Source organism: Lagenorhynchus albirostris, chromosome 3 (genome assembly GCF_949774975.1).
Source record: "Lagenorhynchus albirostris chromosome 3, mLagAlb1.1, whole genome shotgun sequence".
NCBI lineage: Eukaryota > Metazoa > Chordata > Mammalia > Artiodactyla > Delphinidae > Lagenorhynchus > Lagenorhynchus albirostris.
This window is the reverse complement of record NC_083097.1, coordinates 79747599-79768634: the sequence shown is the minus strand read 5'-3', so window position 1 is coordinate 79768634 and position 21036 is coordinate 79747599. Positions and strand designations below refer to the sequence as shown.

Below are 21036 nucleotides of genomic sequence, written 5' to 3'. Positions count from 1 at the left end.
GTCAACAGGAAGAAAATGGAAATGGGGAGGATTTAAGGCAAGCCAGTTAATGTTTAAGACGAAGATGTAGAAATTTCACATCACTTCTAGCCATAATCCATTGGCCAAAACCTGTTCACATGGCCACACCTAGCTGAAAGAGATGCTGGGAAATCTAATCTTTAGCTGGGTTGGCATGTGCCATTTAAAACTGGAGTGCCACTTATGTAATACCAAAGGGCAAGCACAGTGGATACTGGGTGAGTGGGGAGGGGCAAGTAGACAACATTCATATGGCACAACATCAAGGGAAATTAAAAATAAATCACTCCTATCATCCTAAGAAATTAGTGGCTTTCATTTTTCTGAATTTTCTTTCAATTCTTCATAATATTAGTGTTTGTTTTCTTCACTTAGCCTTCTCTGAACCTCAGTTTGTTTATTTATTATATGAAAATGAAAGGATTAGATGAGAACCCAGTGTTTGGCACATAGCACCTGTTAGTAATCACCATGTCTTCCTTTTTTTTATTAGTTTTGAAAATGTTAGTATTTCTACAGGTTTTATTCATAGACATTTTATATATTTATACTTATGACAGTCCAAAGAACACCTAACACAAATTTTGAAGTAATGATTCTGATCTTGAACTCAGGAGAAAAAAATCAGTTTTTAAAATTCTAATAGCTATTAATATTGAGCTCCTAGTATATGTCAGATAATATGCTTTACATTTTTTTAAATCTTCACAGTAATCCTTAAGTATGTTTATTATTTCCATGTGGTAGAAACCTGAGGCTTATCTAATGGGTGTAAATATATACATATAATGAGACAAAAGGGCTAGGAGGCGAGGAGAAAATAAGTCAGTTGAATTTCAGAACACCATCAAGTTAGTCCCGAATTTCCCCACAAATGTCTGTCAAAAAATTCTTTCAAAAACTCCCTCAAAGAAGTCCTTTTGAATGGCATTGACAATTAAGCAGTAGTTAAGGAGGAAGGGAGCAAGGCGTAAAGTGAGAATTTAGTGCAATATGCTTGTTCTTTAGAACAGTAAATACAGTTCTTTGATTGCAAATACAGTTCTATTTATTGTAATATAATAAATAAATTATTACTGTAATTATCAGGCACACAAGCCTCTATTATAATAAAATCAGTTTACCTTTTATCAATGTACCCTATAACTTCTCTTCCCCTCCTCTTCTCCAGAGTCTAATTCATCTAAATTCTACCAGTTTAAAAAAAGGAAAGAAAAATTACGGAAATGTGATATATTAGAAAGAAAATCTTTACATATTAGGAAGTAAAGAAGTAAACAAATGGATATGTTTTTAAAATGAAATCGTCGATTTAAGCCTTTGATAAAGGTAGTCTAACTTACATATGATGTTTAAATACAGTGTTTTTTTCTTCTTCGTTAGTGCTACTGTTTTGAGATGTTCCTTTCATTCCTCCTCAGTACTTCTACACCCACTTCAGTATTACTTTCTTTTGACTTTTCAATCTATTCCAAGATTTATCAGGGCCAGTTTCTTCTGTTGGCGATCTGGTGGTAAGGAAAGCAGCTGTCCGTTGCTACCACTTTCTTAGAAGGTCATTATTTTATTCATTCTTTCTTTATGTTCCATTGCAGGCTAGTTTCCAATTCCTGTGATTAAAAAAAGCATGTTTTTCCTGTAACGTAGAAGAATCTTTGTTTATTCACTTGAGAGTACATCATTTTCAAGTACTCAGTATAGATAGTAGTGTTTTCTTTAGTTCAAAGGACAGATAAGAGTGGAAAGTTGAGTATAGAGAAAGGAGGTCTTACAATTCTGTTATAGGCTGGGCTGAGCTAACATAGACTCTCACCCTGAAGCACTTCCTACCCACAAACACGTGAAAATGCTAAATAATATAGAGCAAAGGAAAAAAAAGTAGATGTGCAGCTGAACTTTAGAGAAAACTTTGATGTGCCAGGAACAGAACGGAACTCAAAGTCAGAGCAGTAAGCTCTGAGCAGACAGGGCAACGTAGGGTATTTGGAAGGGGCCCTCTGGACAGGGTGCTGGGATTGGGACTGGAACTTAGTATTTGACTACAGAATTAAGTCTCCTTACTGGGACCTTAGAAGGGTTGTCTTCTCTGAAGACAGTTTATGAAGTCTCCCTATATGTGCCTTCAAGGACATTTTTTGGTGGTGAGGATAAAATGGAATTCGTTTTACCAAAATATTTTGAAAGCTATAAAGAGATTAAAAATTTTGTCTTAATTGGAGTATAAATGAGAAAAGGAGCCATAAGGGCCAAACGGATAACATAAATGAATGAAGCTGTCCAGGTATAAGACATTTGTTTAGGGGAGGTGACTGGTGAATTGGAGGTCATATCCTTCATCAAAAGGAACCAGTGCTACTTAGATATAGACAATTGTGACCATGTGGGAAGTGGACCTGGTGTTTTCAGATCGTCTGATTCTTCAAAATAAAAAAAAAAGGAAGAAAAAATTTCTTCTTAAAATTATTTTCTCCAAAACAGTTTTAAGTTAGATGACTTGGAGGAAGAAAAAACCCAAAAGAGAAAAGTAGAGGCAGAGAAACCAGGAGTAAGAACAAGAAAATTTCTGTGGAAGATTTAGGCTTATGGTGTTTTTGAATAAAAGTAATGAGGAGGTAGTATTAGCCATTTATTAATTCACAAATATATTTTCAGAATATGTCAGGTAGAGTGCTAGAAAGTAGGGATACAGTTGTTAAGTAAAACACCCCTGTGCTCATACTAGTTTATGTTAAGCATACACTAAGTGCCAGATACCATGCTAGATGTCTAATGTAGTCTGGGGGAAAAGGTCTAGAACTAGGGAAGAAGGTGGGATGAAGATTAACAAGTTTTCCAGGTAGGGAGAATTGCTTCATACCAAGGCTATGAGGTGAGAAAGCATGGCAAATTCAAGGGCTAAAGGAGGTTAGTGAGACTAGGGTGCAGAATAGAGACATTTAAGATAAATTGGAGAGGTAGGCAGAGATCAGATTTTAGTCATTTTATCCCAAGAACAGAAGTGAGTCATTAAAACTCCTCAAGGTACTAGCTTCACCAGAGGCTATGAGATGGGGCCAAGGCATATGTAATTGAAAACTTGGAGAGGGATGGTCATCTTGATGTTTGTTAGAATTTGAAAAGCATTTCTCAGAGCCAATCCATACATACAGAGAATCATAACATTTTAGTTATGTGGAACTCATGAGGAAGTAAACCATTGATGATAGCTGCACTAAAGCTCCTAAAAACTTAACTTGAATAAAACAATTTAAAAATGGATTTAATGTCTTACTGAACAGAATATTAATTTTTCATGGTCACTCAGGTTATTAAGAACATTCACTTACCATAACCTTGGGAATACTGGAAAAGAATATTGGCTTTTATACTAAAAGAACCTTGCAAATGTGAATTTTGAGTACTTTTCCTACTGTCAGACAGCTGGAAATTTTGAAGGCAAATCAGAAGGGCCAAAAAAGGGAGCATCTCCTGGCTGAGTCAGCCTGGTTGAGTAGCCTTCTGGGAAGTACAACCCAACATTTCTGCTTATGTTTCATTTGTCAGAACTTTTAGCTAATAGCCATACTTTAGCTGCAAGGAGTTTTTGCTGTACACTTTTTTATACTTTGTAGACCATAACATTGGGATTTCTGTTACTAAGGAAAAGAAGACATACTGAGTTGGGTGACCAGCAGTTTCTGAGGCAGCTGTTACATACAGCTGGTCTTTAATTTCCCTTCCTTAGTGTTTTTATCTTTCCATATCTCTTAAGGAAAAGCTTTATGCAGTTCTTATATTTTTACCTATTCAGCTTGGCCATTTTATTGGCTGAATATTAGATATTTTATTTTTCATGCCACTGAATGTTTACTTACTTGCCTGTTTCATATGCATTTGACTTTTGCAGCTTTAAAATTTCCTCATCTTTGTACCTTTTACTACTTGAATATGAGATACCACAATATTGAATATTAGTGACACAATCTTGTGGTATTGGAAAAAGTTATTTTTGTTTATTAACATTTCAATTTTGAATTAACTTCAAATTACAGAAAAGTTGTAAGAATTTCAAATTACAGAAAAGTTGCAAGAATAGTTCCTGTAATATGCTTCTGCCTGGATGCACTGATTTTTAGCTTTTTGCCACATTTCCCTTTTATTCTTTCTTTTTATACATATATGTTTATATACATGATATTTATGTAATATGTATTTATTTTTCCTGAATAATTTGAGAGTAGGTTGCAAAAATCATATCCATTTATGCTTTTAAAACTTCAGTATATATATCTTTAAGAACCAAGGAATTCCCTTATATAAGCCCTGTATAGTTATTATATTCAGGAAAATTTACGTTAATATAATACTTTAATCTTTATTCTGTATTCCAGTTTGGTCAATCATCCCAGTCATCTTTCAGTACAGGGTTCAGTCTAAAATTGGATTTGGCTGTCATGTCTCTTTAATCTCCTTTAATCTGAAACAATTCCTCTTTCTTTGTCTTTCATGACATTAGCATTTTGAAGGCTATAGGCTAGTTATTTTATAGAATATATTTCTCAATTTAGGTTTGTCTTATGTTTACTTATGATTTGATGCAATTTATATATCCCCTGCACTCTGCATCCCCTGGCTGGAGGACGGTGTGAGTGATGATATGTCTTTCACAAAGGTATCAAATCTGGAGGCTCATAATGTCTGTCTGTCCCTATTGGTGATATTAGTTTTGATCACCAGGACAGGGTGATATCTGGTTTTTCCACTGTAGTTTCTAATTTATCCATTAATACAGCTAATAAGCAATTTGTGAGAAGATACTTTGAGACTGTGTAAATATCTTACTCATCAAACTCTCCCCCTAGATTTAGCATCTTTTGATGATTTTTGCCTGAACCAGTGTTTTCTATGATGATTGCAAAATGGTAATTTTCTAACACTGCCACTCTGTCCACATTTACCAGTTGGCATTCAGAATTCTTTCAGCCTGTCATCTGCCATCTGTCTGTCTGTCTTTCTACCTACCTACCTATCATAAGCATGGACTTGAGGATTCCTGTTTTATTTACTAGGTAATAATCCTTAACTGTCTGTTTTGATGCTCAAATCAGATTGAGCTGATGGAAGCCCCTTCAAGTTGGCTCCCATATCCTGTTTTTTCTTCTTTTCTCTTTAGTATTTTGCTTTTTGGCACAGCAAGCTTGTTTAGGTTCATCCGGTGCCTTCCCTGTCCCAGCCTTAGAATCTGCCATTTCTCAAAGGACTTCTAGTTTACTTAAGTGTGGATTTGTATTTAGGAATCAAGACCTGGGTGCTAGGTGATTGTAAATTTAAAATTTCAAAGGGGATATATTTACATTGGTTGATAAATAGCAAATAAGATACACTGCCATAAATACAAAAAAGATATGCAGAGGGTCATTTTTTTGTATCATTGTGGTATCAAAAGACTGGATCATCTTTGAGGGACAGGTTGAAACTATGGTGTATCTACAAAATGGAGTATATGCAGTTGCATGAAGGAAAGGGGACTGTATCCCTACACTGCTATGGAATGACCTCCAGGATACAATGTGTGTATAATATGACATTTATATAAGATTCTAAATATGCTAATGATCATTTGTGAAAAGGGAATATACATATACTCTTACTCATAATTTGCTTATATTGAAAAAGGGAAAATAAGTGAAAAACTTAAAAAAATAATTTCTGAAGGGGGAGAGAGGGGGAGAGAGGTCATGGTGTAGAGGAGACAAGGATGGAAGCTGGATTTTGATGATAACTTTGGTAGCTCAGGTTGGATCCAAGTAAATAATAAAGCAACATTAGGTCAAAGTGAATAAAAAGCAGTTCCTAAAAATGAAAAAAAAGCAAATGACCCTAATTAAACAAAATTAGTGATCATACAGAAGTTTGGTGATCAAAACTAATATCACTAATAAAATATCACTATTTTAGTTGGCTTCAAAGCAGTAATTTGATAGTAGGGGTGAGTATTCCCTGAAGGCCAAGGAGAATTGTGAAGAAATCTTAACTTTTAGTTAAGACGTCTTAACTAAAAGTTAAGACGTCTTAACTTTTAATTAACATTGTTAATCAATGTTATTGCTATTTTGAAACTGTTATGTATATTCTAAGATAAAGCAAATAAATAATTTTATTAGTGTCATTTGGAACCAAGAAACTCAACCCAAGTGATGGTATAAATATAAAATCAGAGAAGTAAAAAACCTACAAATTTGACTTGGAATTACAGTGTAAATTCTTAATTCATTGTCTCTAAAAATACACGTATCCTAGCTCATCTTATTAAAAAAATATCTTAAAAACAATAACCAATCCAGTAGTAATAGGCTCACCTAGTACTCAGATTGCAATTTAATTTCCAGCTTAAACAGAAGCAGGGCTTTTTGATGAAATGCCTGAGTTACAGTCTGAGGCAAGAAATATATAAGATGAGCGTGGTTCATCTCATCAGACCAGAAAGTGAGGAAGCTATCAAAGACGACTTGAGGTCTTGTGAAAAGGATTTAGGAAGTAGTAAAGGGTTTCCTGTTCGCTAAAGAGGGGACAATTTGGGCATTAACAATGATAATGGATTGTTAAAACTCATCAAATAACTTCAAATCCATGAGTTCATAATGAGACTTAGAAAATTACTGGTCTACTTACTTTGAAAGGATGCTAGCAATTTAACTCATTTTGAAAGCTGGAAAAGAAGGAAAAGAAATGTAAGTGCATTTCCTATATGAACTGTACCTCAAAGTTAACAAATATGGTGAGGGAAATTTTCTCCTTATAGAAGAAGTATTCCACCTACTAGTGAAGAAATGATATAATGGGTAAATAAAGAATGATATAATATCACCATTTTACTGCCTCTAAATAAATAGTGGATGAATTCCCTGTAGGGGTTATGAGGAACTGTATAATGGAAGGATAAGGCTGAAAATAACCTGCACACACAGATCAAACAACCTCATACAAAAAGAGACAACCAAACATTGTTTTTTCTAATAGAAGTCCACAACAACTCTTAAAATACATTCTTGTCAAGAAGAACTGAATTTAAATCTGAGCCTCTAGATCCAACAGTTTACAAGAAATACAAGGGACAGAAAAATCTGTGAAATAATACCACAGAGATGCAGTCAGTAAAATCTGGAAAGCAGGAAATGTCTGCAGGAAAAACTGCCTAACTTATTCTACAAAATAAATTGCAAGGGGAAAAAAAAAAGGAGAGGGAACTGTCAGGTTAATGAAAGAGACTTAAGAAATATGTGATTCAGTTGCAGTATATGAACTGTGTTTGGATTTCCAGTCCATGAAGAAACAAAATCAACTAAAGAGATAAACTAAACTGGATATTTAATACTATTTAATAATAATATCATATTTAACATTAAGGAATAAGTGATTTTGTTTTAAAAATGATACTCATTTTGTGGGTGTTTAAAAATAGGAGTTTTTTTGTTGTTTGTTTTTACATATGAGTACTAAAGTATTTATGGATGAAATTTTAACATGTTTGAGATTGTGTGTTTGTGGGAAGCTGGATTATTTGAAACAAGATTGGTATGAGTTGTTAATTGCGAAGCTGGTTGTTAGATAAATGGTAATTCATTATATTACTCTTGTTTATATTTGAAATTGAGCATAGAAACAAGCTTGAAAAGAAACTTTAATTTGAATTGCTATTTTATGTTTAAATGTTGTATTTCTACTTAATTTACCCTAAGAAAACTATAATTTTATCAAAGTACCCATAAACATGATGGTGGGTGTTTTTTTTTTTGGTAAATTGAGAAAGATGAGGAAAAGAATTCAGTGTTTTTATTTTTTTAATAATCTACCACCTTATTACTGTTGGGCTAGTGAGATTTAATATAAGTAATAACTCTTAAATGGTATACAGATACTTATGTTGTATTAAAAAATCAGTGCTATTGATTACTACCTAAATAAATAAAATGTTAATTGGAGCTTAGAAATATTTTTTATAGTCAAACTCAGTTTGTGAATTTTATGTAAGACGTTGTATCCATATATATCTTTGATTTGTTTGCTTATGTATACATTTATCCACCCACCAAACATATATTGAGCCCTTCATTTAGTGCTCAGCATACAAAGAACAAGTAAGAATTCCAGGAACATATGGTAGAATACCAAAGGTAGGATACCAAAAAACAAAAGAAAACTACAGTGATTATTATATGCTGTGTGGCAAGATAGTAATAGGTACAGGATGCTGTGGGAATGCTGAGGTAAGCCTGATTTAATGTTCAGGTGATTTAATGTTGGAGTCAAGAGAGATTTGTTGGAGAAGTACCCATGAAGTGAGGCTCAAGTAGAAATTATATAGTGGGGGAAAAAAAAGGGAAGTAATTATGCAAAAGCAGGAAGTGGGAAGAGAAACTCGCTCTCAGAGAATTACAAGTAGTTTGCTATCACTAAAACTAAGGGTTTATGTGGGAAAGTGGCTGGAGATAGGTTGGCAGAGACAAATTCCTGCACCTCATAGGTGTTTGACCTTTGTTACAGAAACACTGAAAACTTCTCAAGTTAGGCCATGTTTAATTTTTATTCTAGAAAGAGCATTATGAGCAGTGGCTGTCTAGAAAGAGCATATGCAGCAGTGGGCTGAAATAGAATTACTTCATTAGGGAGAGGCTTTTCACCTATTTTCGCTCAGAATTTTATGTCTGAATATAGATTCTCCCCCCGCCCCCGAACCTATATATATTTTCTCTCAATTGTTAGGATTTCCTTTTAAAATAAATTATGTAAAGCATTTACATGGTTCAGAAACTGACAACTCATTTCAATCCTTTTTCCCTCTACTTTCTTCTTCCCCTCCCTTTGTAGGTAACCATTTTTAATTTAATTGTTTTATGCTGTCATTATTGCTTTTTTCAGAAGCATAAGCAACTATGTGTAAACATTTCCCCCTTCATATACAAAGGAAACATACTATAAACACTTTTGTATCTTGCTCTTTTTACCTAACTATATATCCTGTAGTTCATTCTATGGAAGTATGTAAAACATTCCTTACTAATTCTTTGTCTATTCTTAATCCTGCTATAAACAACTAAATAAAATAAATACTTTATACTTTTAATACCTAAGGTGAAGACATTCTAATAATAAACATATGCCTTTAGAGTAGTCTAGGCTCAGGCTGTTAGCTTATCTCCAGCCAACTTTTGCCTAGAGAGTATGAAAGGAAGATTCCTACATTCACTTAAGAATTTTGATTTATTAACAAGGAATTTTGACTAGCTACTTCATGACTAATCAAGATATAATTAATAATATAGGCTCATGATAGTTCCCAAATTCAATCATCCGTCCATTTACTTTTCAGGTATTTACTGAGCGCCCACCTGTGTAAGGTATGCTGGGAAAAATAAACAGTACCCTCAAGAAGCTTGTAAGCAGTTAAAATGATACCCCTCTGCTTAATTCTTCTTTCCTAAGGGATTAGTTCATCTTCACTTTCTTTAAATGTTCCCCGATTACTGTACCTGACTTGTTTGTATCTTCAGTGTTGTGCATACTCCTAGTTCAGTTATCTTAAATATGCCCAGAGTGGTATTTATTGGTTGACATGACTGTCTCTCCATAACAGGTTAGAAGTTCTTTTAATGGTAAGGACTTTGTCTCATCTCAGTCTTCCCAGTGCCTAACGAATGAAAGTTCTCAGTAAGGTTTATTGAATAAATGAAAAATGTCTCTTGCCTAGTGAGTTAAAGGAAAAATAAAATTGTGTCAGGAAAAATATCTCCTCTGATATTCTTGTTGAAATTTCAAGGGATCCAAGTAAAATACAGTATGGTAAATTTTGTTTTTGTTTTTTAATTAAAAGACACTATGCTGTTCTTGAACCAGGTGTCTAGAGGGTAGAAATTGTGGCAGAAATGTAGAAAAACATATATTCCACTAGATTCCCAGATTTTAAAAATAGGCATATGTTTGTTCACACCTTAAGCATTTTAATTTATATCTAACTTTTGGAATCAAAAGTCTTCTTGAAAACTTTTATGTCTGTGTTTCCATGTAGAAACTTCTCGCTCTCGAAAAGGAGAAATTACTTTTAGGAAGGGATTACTTTTTGATATTGCAGGATTTTCTTAGAGTAATACCTCCATCTGGTGGTATTTCTGAAAATTACAGCAAGAGAACATGAAGCTTGAGTTTTGCTGTGTGTTGGTGTATATTATATTACTGGTTGTTTCTCATGAAGCCAGATGAAATTACATCAAAAGCTGAGTCTACCATGTATTTCAAAAATTTAATGCCCTGGTTTTCAACAATTCAAATGGAAACACCAAGTGAACAAATGGCCTTTTGGATAATAGTAATTTATACAATCATTTATTTAGTACAGACCATCTCTAGACTACTTTGGACTGAAAATAAGTACTGGAGAATGAGATATTCTCATTGAACTATTAATTGCTTTCACATGTGTGTGTATAGAGGCTAGGAAAGATTTGAGAATTTTCTATTTCAGATTTATTACTAAGGAACCATAAAAGATTCAATAATTTTCTCAGAGAAGCAATTACTGATCTTATTTTTTAGTAAATTGTATTTTATCATAGTTTAGTGGTAATAATTTACATTCCCCTGAGATGATAGAACATAAAATGTAAACCTGAAAACAAGTTGAAACTGTAAATTAATTTGTTTTCTACCTTTTGCTATGAGAATTTTTAACACATTTAACCTTTTCTTCACAGAATTCATTCTTTATGTTTACTACATCAAATAGCCTTTTAAAGATAGGGACTGCGGCTTAAACTTTTTGTTTTCCCAACTTTCTAGCCCAGGATTCTGTACTTGGTAGGTTTTGTTCATTATCTTGCAGGAAGATTGTGATCTGATTGCTTGTGTTTTATCCCAAACTGTACTAAATCTATCTAGTATGTCAGTTATTACCAGAGATTAACATTAATTCCTTTTCTATTTGTTTGGTTATAGACAGTTGACATATGAACTAAACAAGGTTTAATGATTTGGGGCTTTTTGCTGAGTTAAGAAAAACTAAATTTTTTAACGAATTTTGTTTGAAATCTGTTTATTTTCTAATTGTAGCCAGTCGGATGATGATTCTGGGTCAGCGTCAGGCTCTGGATCTGGTTCAAGTTCTGGAAGCAGTAGTGATGGAAGCAGTAGCCAGTCAGGTAGCAGTGACTCTGACTCTGGATCTGAATCGGGCAGTCAGTCAGAGTCTGAGTCAGACAATTCCCGAGAAAATAAAGTTCAAGCAAAACCACCGAAAGTTGATGGAGCTGAGGTAATAAATAAACTATCCAATGAAAGGTAGATTTCTTGTATTACTTTGGGAAAATTTATAGCTTTAGTTTAGAGCATTCTTAATCTAGCTTTTAGAAAATGTTGATTTCACATATTAAAATACACTTTAAGTGATTCTCAAGCTTGTGGTTCAGTATCTGTGGACTGGCTTGGAAGAGAAGCAGTCTGTAACTATATGAACACATACAAAACTTTGTAACTATACAAAACTTTGTAACACATATAAAAATGAACACATACAAAACTTTCTCTTTTTGAGGCAGAAATTGTTGCATAAACATTCATTGTCTCATGGATAAAAATGTAAGGCCTTGTGAGGTCTTTTTGTTAATCTTACAGTGTGATCTCTACTTTTAAGATCTTCAGAGGAGATACTTTATTGCAAATAGGAGACTTTAATAGAACTCTGCTTCCTTGAAGATACATGGTAGAATCGGCTAAGGGCCATTCTGTTTAAAAAAGGCTATTACAAGATTTACTAAAACTTGTCTATACCTCAGAATAGTGTACAGTAGTGTTACTTAGAATACCAGTCATGATAAGATGCTTGGGCCAGAATATACATACATCTTCCTTCATTCAGGAAGTCTTGCTACCAAAAACAAACAAAAACAAAAAGTCAGTTGAACTAAAACTGTGCTTAGTTGATTTGCATTCTGACTCAAGCTCTTCATCTTCATCTCACACCAATTAAAAAAAATAGCAGCCGCACTTTGAGTAGCACTGGTGTCGTATATTATCACATCTTTTTTGAAAATAATAATCTTAATACCAAAGAACATATTGATTGATTGTCTGTGAAACTCAAAACACCATAAATTATTTATATACAACTAAAGCTCAGCATTTTATTTTAATTATATTGCAGTAATATTGTATTATGTATAATGTAAGAAAAATAGTCTTAATTTATTATTTGGAGGCAGTGAAAATGTTGGTACTACTTTTCAATAAATTAACCTTTTTCCAGTTTTCTCAAAACTTTGTTCTTCACTTGTTTATATTTCTATTATAGTTTTGGAAATCTAGCCCTAGTATTCTGGCTGTTCAGAGATCTGCAATGCTCAAGAAGCAGCAGCAGCAGCAACATCAAGCTTCATCTAATAGTGGATCAGAAGAGGTGAGTTTTCATTGTGAAAACTCTTATCTGAAAAGTAGACATGATATGTAATCATTTAGGTAGCTATTTATGAAATTACTAGAAACAGTAAGGGTTTTAAAAGGATAGGAAAATAACTAAATTTAAATATGTGTATCAATAGCCTTGAAATGTAGACATATTTTTATCCAAATTTCCTCTTGTTTCTAAAACAAACAACAGAAATTTGTGTGCATTTGCTCATCACAGCAAAACTAGAATAAACTAAATATGAATACTAGGAAAATACACATACACAAACACACACGTATGCACTCACATATATGAAGAAATACCATACTGTTAGATCATATTTGTACAGAACATTAATAAGAGAATTCTCAACATGTTTTTAAAAGAATAGGCTGCAACTGTAAACAGTGTAGTTCCTGTGTGCACATGAGCACACATGCAGGTATGTTTGCACAAAGACATTCAGGAAGAACTGTAGGTTTCCCCAACTATCCAAAAGTAGAGTGTTCCTTTCCTAATCCAAATGGTGTAAAGCAAAGAAGCTGTTTCCTTAGGACACATCTTGCTAACTGTTGTGCAGAATAAACGGAGATAAAGCACAGATGCTCACAGACACAGTTCAGAATTATGGCAGCTAGTGCTGAGATGCAGAGTGTAGTTCCCAGGGAAGGAGCTTGGAGGTGCTGTTCTTGCTGCTCCGCATCCTTGCTGCCTCTATAACAGCTTTCTGCAAAACAAATGCTGAATGCTGTTTTTGCTTTTTGCCGGTTTTTGTAAAAGTAAAAATTCTCTTTGGATTTTTTTCAGTTAGTGAAAACAGGTACCAATGAAGGTTTTTTGTAAAAGTGAAGTGGTAGAAATTGAACTTTCAAAGAGTGGGGGATATTTGTATATCAAAAACTGCCTGATGAGGAAGAAAAATATTAAATGAAAATTTGACATACCAACAATTAGGATTCCTTTTTGAGGCCATACTAGGCAACAGTAATAGTCTCCAGAGCCAATAGATTATAAGATTTTATACAAAATGCTGGCATTGTGATGTTTACCTAATTTCACTGGCTGTTACATATTTGCAATAAAAATGTTATTAATTACTTTATGTGCTAATTAATGGTATAAACATAACATGAAAAAAGAGCCTTTATTATTAAAGTGAATGTTAATAAAAAGTAATAAAAGTAGTAAAGTAATAAAAAGTTAATAAAAGTAATAAAAATGTATTATGGTTAAATTCTAATCATTAATAACATTAACTTTATATATTTTTCTCTACAGGATTCTTCTAGCAGTGAAGATTCTGATGACTCATCAAGTGAGGTCAAAAGGAAAAAGCATAAAGAGTATGCCGTTTTGTTCAACTGATTACTTTTATATCAAGAAAATCCTAATGATTTTGTATTTCTTCCTTTATGAACAATTGTTGCCAAAAGTGAACTTCTTGGTTCATGGCATTTTATTAGGTTAATTTAAACCATTAATTTTTAACTTTTATCTTTCTGTGACAACCTGAGTTTTTTGTGCCATTTGTTTATCTCCTATAACCCCTCTCCTCTATATATTTTTAAACTTCAAAGATCTTCTTAGTCACAATATCAGAAAATCTTGATAACTTGAGAAACCTATATAGGAGTGTAGGGACCAACAGATGATAGATTTTAGGTGATTCTGATGTTAATAGCTATCCTTACTATTTATCTGCACATGAAATTTACTTCTTCTGTAGAACTCATTTAGAAACTCACTGTAATTTCTTAAAGATCTTGACCCAGGAAGTGTTAAGAGTACCTCAGATCTCAGTTCCGATATTTTAGATGGTCTGAGTTTTTTTTCCTCTCGTTTCTCATTGTTCCATTGTCTTGTCTCTTATTTTTCTCTTTGTCTTGGGTATTCTGCACTTTCACTTTGGTGCATCCAGCTTTGGATTTGTTATTTATTTATCCCACTTTATGCACTTTATTTTATGCTTCTTTAATGTGAAGATTCATGAGTTTTACTAGTTTCTGAAAATTCAGTCATTGTATCTCTAGGCATTTTCTCTTTCCCATTCTGTAAATCTTCTCTGTTACTACAGTTAATAGATATATATTGTATCTGTCTTACTGGATCATATATATTGTATATATTTGTTGGATCATCCATCCTATCCATGAATCTTACTGTATCATGTTTTTTATCCTTTTATTGCTATGCTACATTCTAGCTGATTTCTTCATATCTGTCTTCTGTTTTACTAAGTGTATTTTCAACTACTGTGTCTCATCAACTGTAACTCTTCCACTGAGTTAGTAATTTCTGAACTTAGCATGGGTGCAAGCAAGAATATTTTAAAACAAAAGTAATTTGGGATGATGGATAGATTTGGTTGGATATAAAAATCATAATATTTATTATAAAAATGTAAAACGGAGACTTTCATATATGCTGGCTATTGCTATTGTCTAATGTGCAAACTCTGAAAAAAAATCTCAAGATAAAAAAATTAGCTTCTCTATTATGTTTTTTATCATAAACCAAATTTTATCATGTGTGCTTGCTTTTGTAACCCTTAACACAGTCATAATTGATGCAAGTCATGCAGAGCAATGGAGTAGCACAGCAGCTGTGAGACAGGATGTAGTGTATATGTAAGAAGTTAATGTGTATCTTTCATTTGAAGTTTATATTATAGCAGAATATTAACAGTGCATCCAATATTTTTTTCTTTACATGTTAATTGGAATTAAATAGACTAAAAATAGTAATAAAGTTAAGGTAATAATTGAATGTTGGTTAAGATGGAATTTTTTGTTTGTTTTTGCATTTTCTGATACCTTATTTTAAGCTTCTTGATGAATGTGTTGTATTTTAAAAACCATTTTTGAAGAGTATGTTTTTAAAAGTCACAATCTCCAGAAAATTAAAGGGATTAGAATCTCTTTTTGAAATGCCAAGTATAATAATTATACAAGGTTTTCAAAATTAAACACTGTGACTCTTCAAATTAGCATACTGTGTTTTCATCTATACTAATAATCAAAATAGATCCACTTAATTTGCCTTTCATTGAGGTATAACTAAATAATTAACAGAAAACTATGGAGTTGGAGAAATCTATGAAGAATATTTTCTAACATTTTTCTTATTCTATAGACATTTGAATATTTTTATAATGGTGAAAGCAATATTTTTGATATCAGCTGGAATGTAATTTAGCCTGATTATTTTTATATCTTATCAGACATAATTTGCAATATGATAAGTATGAATAACATCCTTTATATATTTTACATACAGTGAAGATTGGCAGATGTCTGGGTCAGGATCTCCATCTCAGTCTGGTTCAGATTCAGAATCTGAAGAAGAAAGAGATAAAAGTAGTTGTGATGAAACAGAATCTGATTATGAGCCAAAAAACAAAGTTAGAAGTAGAAAACCTCAAAATAGGTAAGTATAGTATGTTCTTGGTTTGATTTTGAAAATTGTTGGTTATAGAAGGTATTCGTTCTTTTTCTCACAGTTTCTCAAATCTTGTTTTTATGCCAGTATTTCTGTAAAACACCTCTCTCCCCTGGTCTTCACTAGATCTAAGTCAAAAAATGGAAAAAAGATTATTGGACAAAAAAAGAGACAGATTGATTCATCTGAGGAGGAGGAGGAGGATGAAGAAGACTATGATAATGATAAAAGAAGCTCTCGTCGACAAGCAACTGTCAATATTAGCTATAAGGAAGACGAAGAAATGAAAACAGATTCTGATGACCTACTTGAAGTCTGTGGAGAGGATGTTCCTCAACCCGAGGAAGAGGAATTTGAAACAATAGAACGGTTTATGGATTGTCGGATTGGGAGAAAAGGAGGTATTTTTTTAAAAAACATTTATTTTTTGGTTGTTTCAGTAATATTTATTAAAGTATTTCTTGAAGGTTTTTCAACTTTGAAAGCCAAGAGGGTGGATTTTTTTCTTATTTGCTATAAAATATACTTTGCTTAGCCTGAATATTTTCTTCCCAGGAAGTATCCATTTGATCTCATCATACGTTGCGGATATTAGGGAATTTTTAACCTGTGCGTTTGAGTTTTTCTGTTACCATGCCTAAATAAATGGTTGTTTTTAAAGTATTTTCAATTTGACATATGGTTTGGTTTAAAACTTCTTTCTTCTGTCTCAAATATGTAAGTTACTTTTTAATTACCTTGACGTACATTTTTTTCTTTCAGTTTTTTTAAGACCTAAAATATATGTCTTAATATATTAAGACATATATTAAAATATGTCTTAATATATGTATATGTAATATATGTATTATATGTATATGTAATATATGTATATGTAATATATGTATATGTACATGTATATGTATATGTATGTATCACGTTTTTTTAAATCCAGTTATTTGTCAAGGGACACTTACGCTCTTTCCAAAGTGTCTTAGCTATTATAAGTAATGCTACAGTGAACATGGGGGTGCAGATATCTTTTCCACATAGTGATTTTGAAAATGTAGTTTTCAAAGATGATTTTTAGTTATTTTAATTTCCAATTATTAATGTTTCAGTCGTCAGTTATCATATATTGCTGTATGATCTCATGTGAGCTGCTGTCCTTCTGACCTTTTTTTTCTAATTTTAAAATCAAGGGAATTAAATTAGATAATCTTTCTGTTCTAGAATTCAGAGTTTCTTTTATAAATGTGTAATATAATTTCCCATAAATTCTTACACCCTGTTTTTTATTTAAAAGAGCATATATTTTTCTATTTATATTCTTGAATTTTTGAGTTGAAATGCTTCTATAACAGAATTATATGGAATGTATTTGTGCTTTTTTTTTCAGCTACTGGTGCTACTACAACCATCTATGCAGTTGAAGCAGATGGTGACCCAAATGCAGGATTTGAAAAAAACAAGGAACCAGGAGAGATCCAGTATTTAATTAAATGGAAAGGATGGTCACATATCCACAATACTTGGGAGACAGAAGAAACCCTTAAGCAGCAGAATGTTAGAGGAATGAAAAAATTAGATAATTATAAGAAAAAAGATCAGGAAACAAAAAGATGGTATGTTTTATATTAGAGTTAAAAATTAATGATGCTTAACTTTATTTCTTTTTCAGTTTCTTCATTATTCAAACTGATTCACATGATGAGTGGCAAAATGGGAGATTTTGTGCTACAGATGGTGTTTGGGGGATGGGTTATTGGGGGAGATTTTTAAGTCTGTTCTTGGATTAATAATCTTTCAGGTTGAAAAATGCTTCTCCAGAAGATGTGGAATATTATAATTGCCAGCAAGAACTTACAGATGATCTCCATAAGCAGTATCAAATAGTGGAGCGAATAATTGGTTAGTAATAAATGATTCTAATTAAACATTTATCTTTCCATGCTTGAAGTCATCTGAAAAAAATCTTAAATTTACTGCTTACACATCAAATACAGTAGCTTGCTCTTACTGTAATAATAGGGGCTTCCCTGGTGGTGCAGTGGTTGAGATGCAGGGGACATGGGTTCGTGCCCCGGTCCGGGAAGATCCCACATGCCGCGGAGTGGCTGGGCCCGTGAGCTATGGCCGCTGAGCCTGCGCAATGGGAGGGGCCACAACAGTGAGAGGCCCGCATACCACAAAAAAAATAAAAATAAAAGTAATAATAATAGAGCATTGTAAATCAGATGGCTAATTTTTACTTGTATAGCTTTTAACCAAGAATTATTCCTTGGATAAGATTCAGTGTAAAAAGTAAAATAAATACCTGATTTATCTCACAGCTCATTCAAATCAAAAGTCAGCTGCTGGCTATCCTGATTATTATTGCAAATGGCAGGGCCTTCCGTACTCAGAGTGCAGCTGGGAAGATGGAGCTCTCATTTCCAAAAAGTTTCAGGCGTGCATAGATGAGTATTTCAGCAGGAATCAGTCAAAAACTACTCCTTTTAAAGACTGCAAAGTAAGTATTGTTTGCCATTTTTAATTATTGAAAATATATTTATGCATCATAAATATTACAAGCCTACATAGAGAGTTGGATCCTGATTTCACATAGGCTAAAGGAGAGAACTGCTTGGATGGTAGGTCTTACAGGAAATGATGTTCCTGTAATTGCTATTCCATCTTACATGTGGCACTGTCTTTTAGCCTTGTTGAGTGAATCTGTATCAGAAAGATAATAAATTGGTGGTGGTAGTTGTGGGGAGTGGGTTAGGGAGATCAAAAAGGGAAAATTCCTTGGAAACTAGATGTATATGCTTGATTTAAAAGGTAGTGAAGGACTTCCCTGGTGGTGCAGTGGTTAAGAATCCGCCTGCCAATGCAGGGGACACAGGTTCGAGCCCTGGACCAGGAAGATCCCACAGGCCACGGAGCAGCTAAGCCCATGCGCCACAACTACTGAGCCTGTGCTCTAGAGCCCGCGAGCCACAACTACTGAGCCCACCTGCCACAACTACTGAAGTCTGTGTGCCTAGAGCCCGTGCTCCACAACAAGAGAAGCCACCACAATGAGAAGCCCGTGCACCGCAATGAAGAGTAGCCCCCGCTTGCCACAAGTAGAGAAAGCCCACACACAGCAATGAAGGCCCAATGCAGCCATAAATAAATAAATAAATAAATTTATTTGTTTGTTTATTTATTTATTTATTAAAAAGTAGTCAATATTTTCCGTGATGGTAGGAAAAGAGGGATGTCCCCATAAGAAAGTATCCAGGACTACCTTGCCTAATATAATATCTTTGTACTTAAAATTACTATTAGTTTGCGGTCTGTACTACTAGAATTTGTTTTATTACAAGATGGAATTAAATTCATAATGGTAATTTAGAAATCAGAAATCAAATGGGAAGTTAAACCAGTTTTATGGTTTATTTCTAGGTCAGTGCTGGAGCAATGGTTAAATGAATGAGTTTAACATAGCTTTTGCTTGTGAAACATGTGAGACCCAAGTATTTCAGTAAGAACTTATCTATCATTTTATTCACAAAAGAGAGCAAAATATTTTACTTTACATTGTTACAGTAATAGAAAACAGTCTTCTTTGACTGAATCCTCAGATATATTTTGAGTCATGGAATTTCTGGGCTTGATGATTTGAAATGAAATTTTAAAATTTATGGTAAAAGATAAAAGATCTTCATCTTTTAATATGATTTCTTATGTTTAAGAATTCTTCATATTAACATTTATTTCTACTAAAGGTTTTAAAACAAAGGCCAAGATTTGTAGCCCTGAAGAAGCAGCCATCCTATATTGGAGGACATGAGGGATTAGAATTAAGAGATTATCAACTGAATGGTTTAAATTGGCTTGCTCACTCTTGGGTCAAGTAAGTATATTTTGAATTGTCTATTATAGAGGGTAAAAATTTTACAAATACAGGGTTTGGAAAAGATTTCTACCAATGTAAAGAATAAGACCCTTTGGTGTTTATATGCAGGTCTTTGAATTTCCAATTATATAAACCGTACTTGTTACATATTAAGAAGAAAGAACCTTTTGATTGTTGCAGTATTTAAATAAATTTTTATTGAAATTAAAATCAGAATATGTATACATTCTGTTTCACAGTAGTTCTGGACTATTTCTCTTCCAGTTATTTCTAATATCCATTTAGGCCTCTATTTTTCTTTCCTCTCTCCTATGTCCCCTACTCTGTTCTTGGCAATAGCGGTGACTGAGGTGCAATTTTTTTAAAAAACTACCATAGCTGTAGTTTTATCTGGGCTCTACCACTTGTGATGGGTTGTGTTCTTGTCTACATATCTGATTATAGGTATGCTGTTAATCTTTTAGCTGCTTCTGGTCTAAAATGATAAACTCTTCTCTTACACTATTATAATGGCCTTGACATTTATTATTTATAGTTAATATAAGTGGCATATTATACATAATACTATCAGATTCATCTTATTTAACTTCATATAAACTTGTACATGGATTATGTAAAAAGGTTTCTTGTAAATTTGAATCTATTGCATACATGATTTTTGTTTTTAACTTTGTAGAGGAAATAGTTGCATACTCGCTGATGAAATGGGCCTTGGAAAAACAATACAGACGATCTCATTTCTGAACTATTTGTTTCATGAACACCAATTATATGGACCTTTTCTATTAGTAGTACCACTCTCCACTCTCACTTCCTGGCAAAGGGAGATTCAAACATGGGCTTCTCAAATGAATGCTGTGGTTTATTTAGGTGACATCAACAGCAGAAACATGGTAAGTTGTTCGTCACAAATTTAGAAATTTAGACAAACTTGTCTTTGAGGACACATCTTGATTTGTCTTTATAAAGTCTTAGTTTCTAGCATTAAGCTTGCCACACAGTAAGATTCAATACGTGTTTGACTGGCTTAATAAAAATTAATTTTTGGTTTAGTGTTACTTTATATATATTTTTTCCTGCCTTATTGAAAGTTTCAAATATACATGAAAGCCTACAGAAGAGTATAATAAATTACCATGTGCATAGGTCCAGCTTCACAATTTTAACTCCTGCCAGTTTTGTTTCATCTGTACCTCTACATGGTACTTTCCCCCCAGTTATTGTGAAGCAAACCCCAGACATAATATTTCATCCTCAAAAAAAAAAAAAAATCATTTGTGTTTCTTCAAATGAGAAC

The 21036-nt window shown here is 33.1% G+C and overlaps 1 protein-coding gene across 1 annotated transcript in view; it reads left to right on the top strand.

The window, feature by feature from the left end:
- The window catches only part of CHD1 (chromodomain helicase DNA binding protein 1), a 74894-nt gene that overhangs the window by 14662 nt on the left and 39196 nt on the right, over positions 1-21036 (top strand). Inside the window, exons 3-12 of the mRNA XM_060143328.1 lie at positions 11104-11305; positions 12341-12445; positions 13715-13779; positions 15713-15862; positions 16001-16275; positions 17253-17478; positions 17664-17764; positions 18187-18365; positions 19609-19736; positions 20416-20632. Of these exons, the coding sequence (XP_059999311.1) occupies positions 11104-11305; positions 12341-12445; positions 13715-13779; positions 15713-15862; positions 16001-16275; positions 17253-17478; positions 17664-17764; positions 18187-18365; positions 19609-19736; positions 20416-20632 (1648 nt within the window). The remainder of the gene's footprint in view (positions 1-11103; positions 11306-12340; positions 12446-13714; positions 13780-15712; positions 15863-16000; positions 16276-17252; positions 17479-17663; positions 17765-18186; positions 18366-19608; positions 19737-20415; positions 20633-21036) is intronic.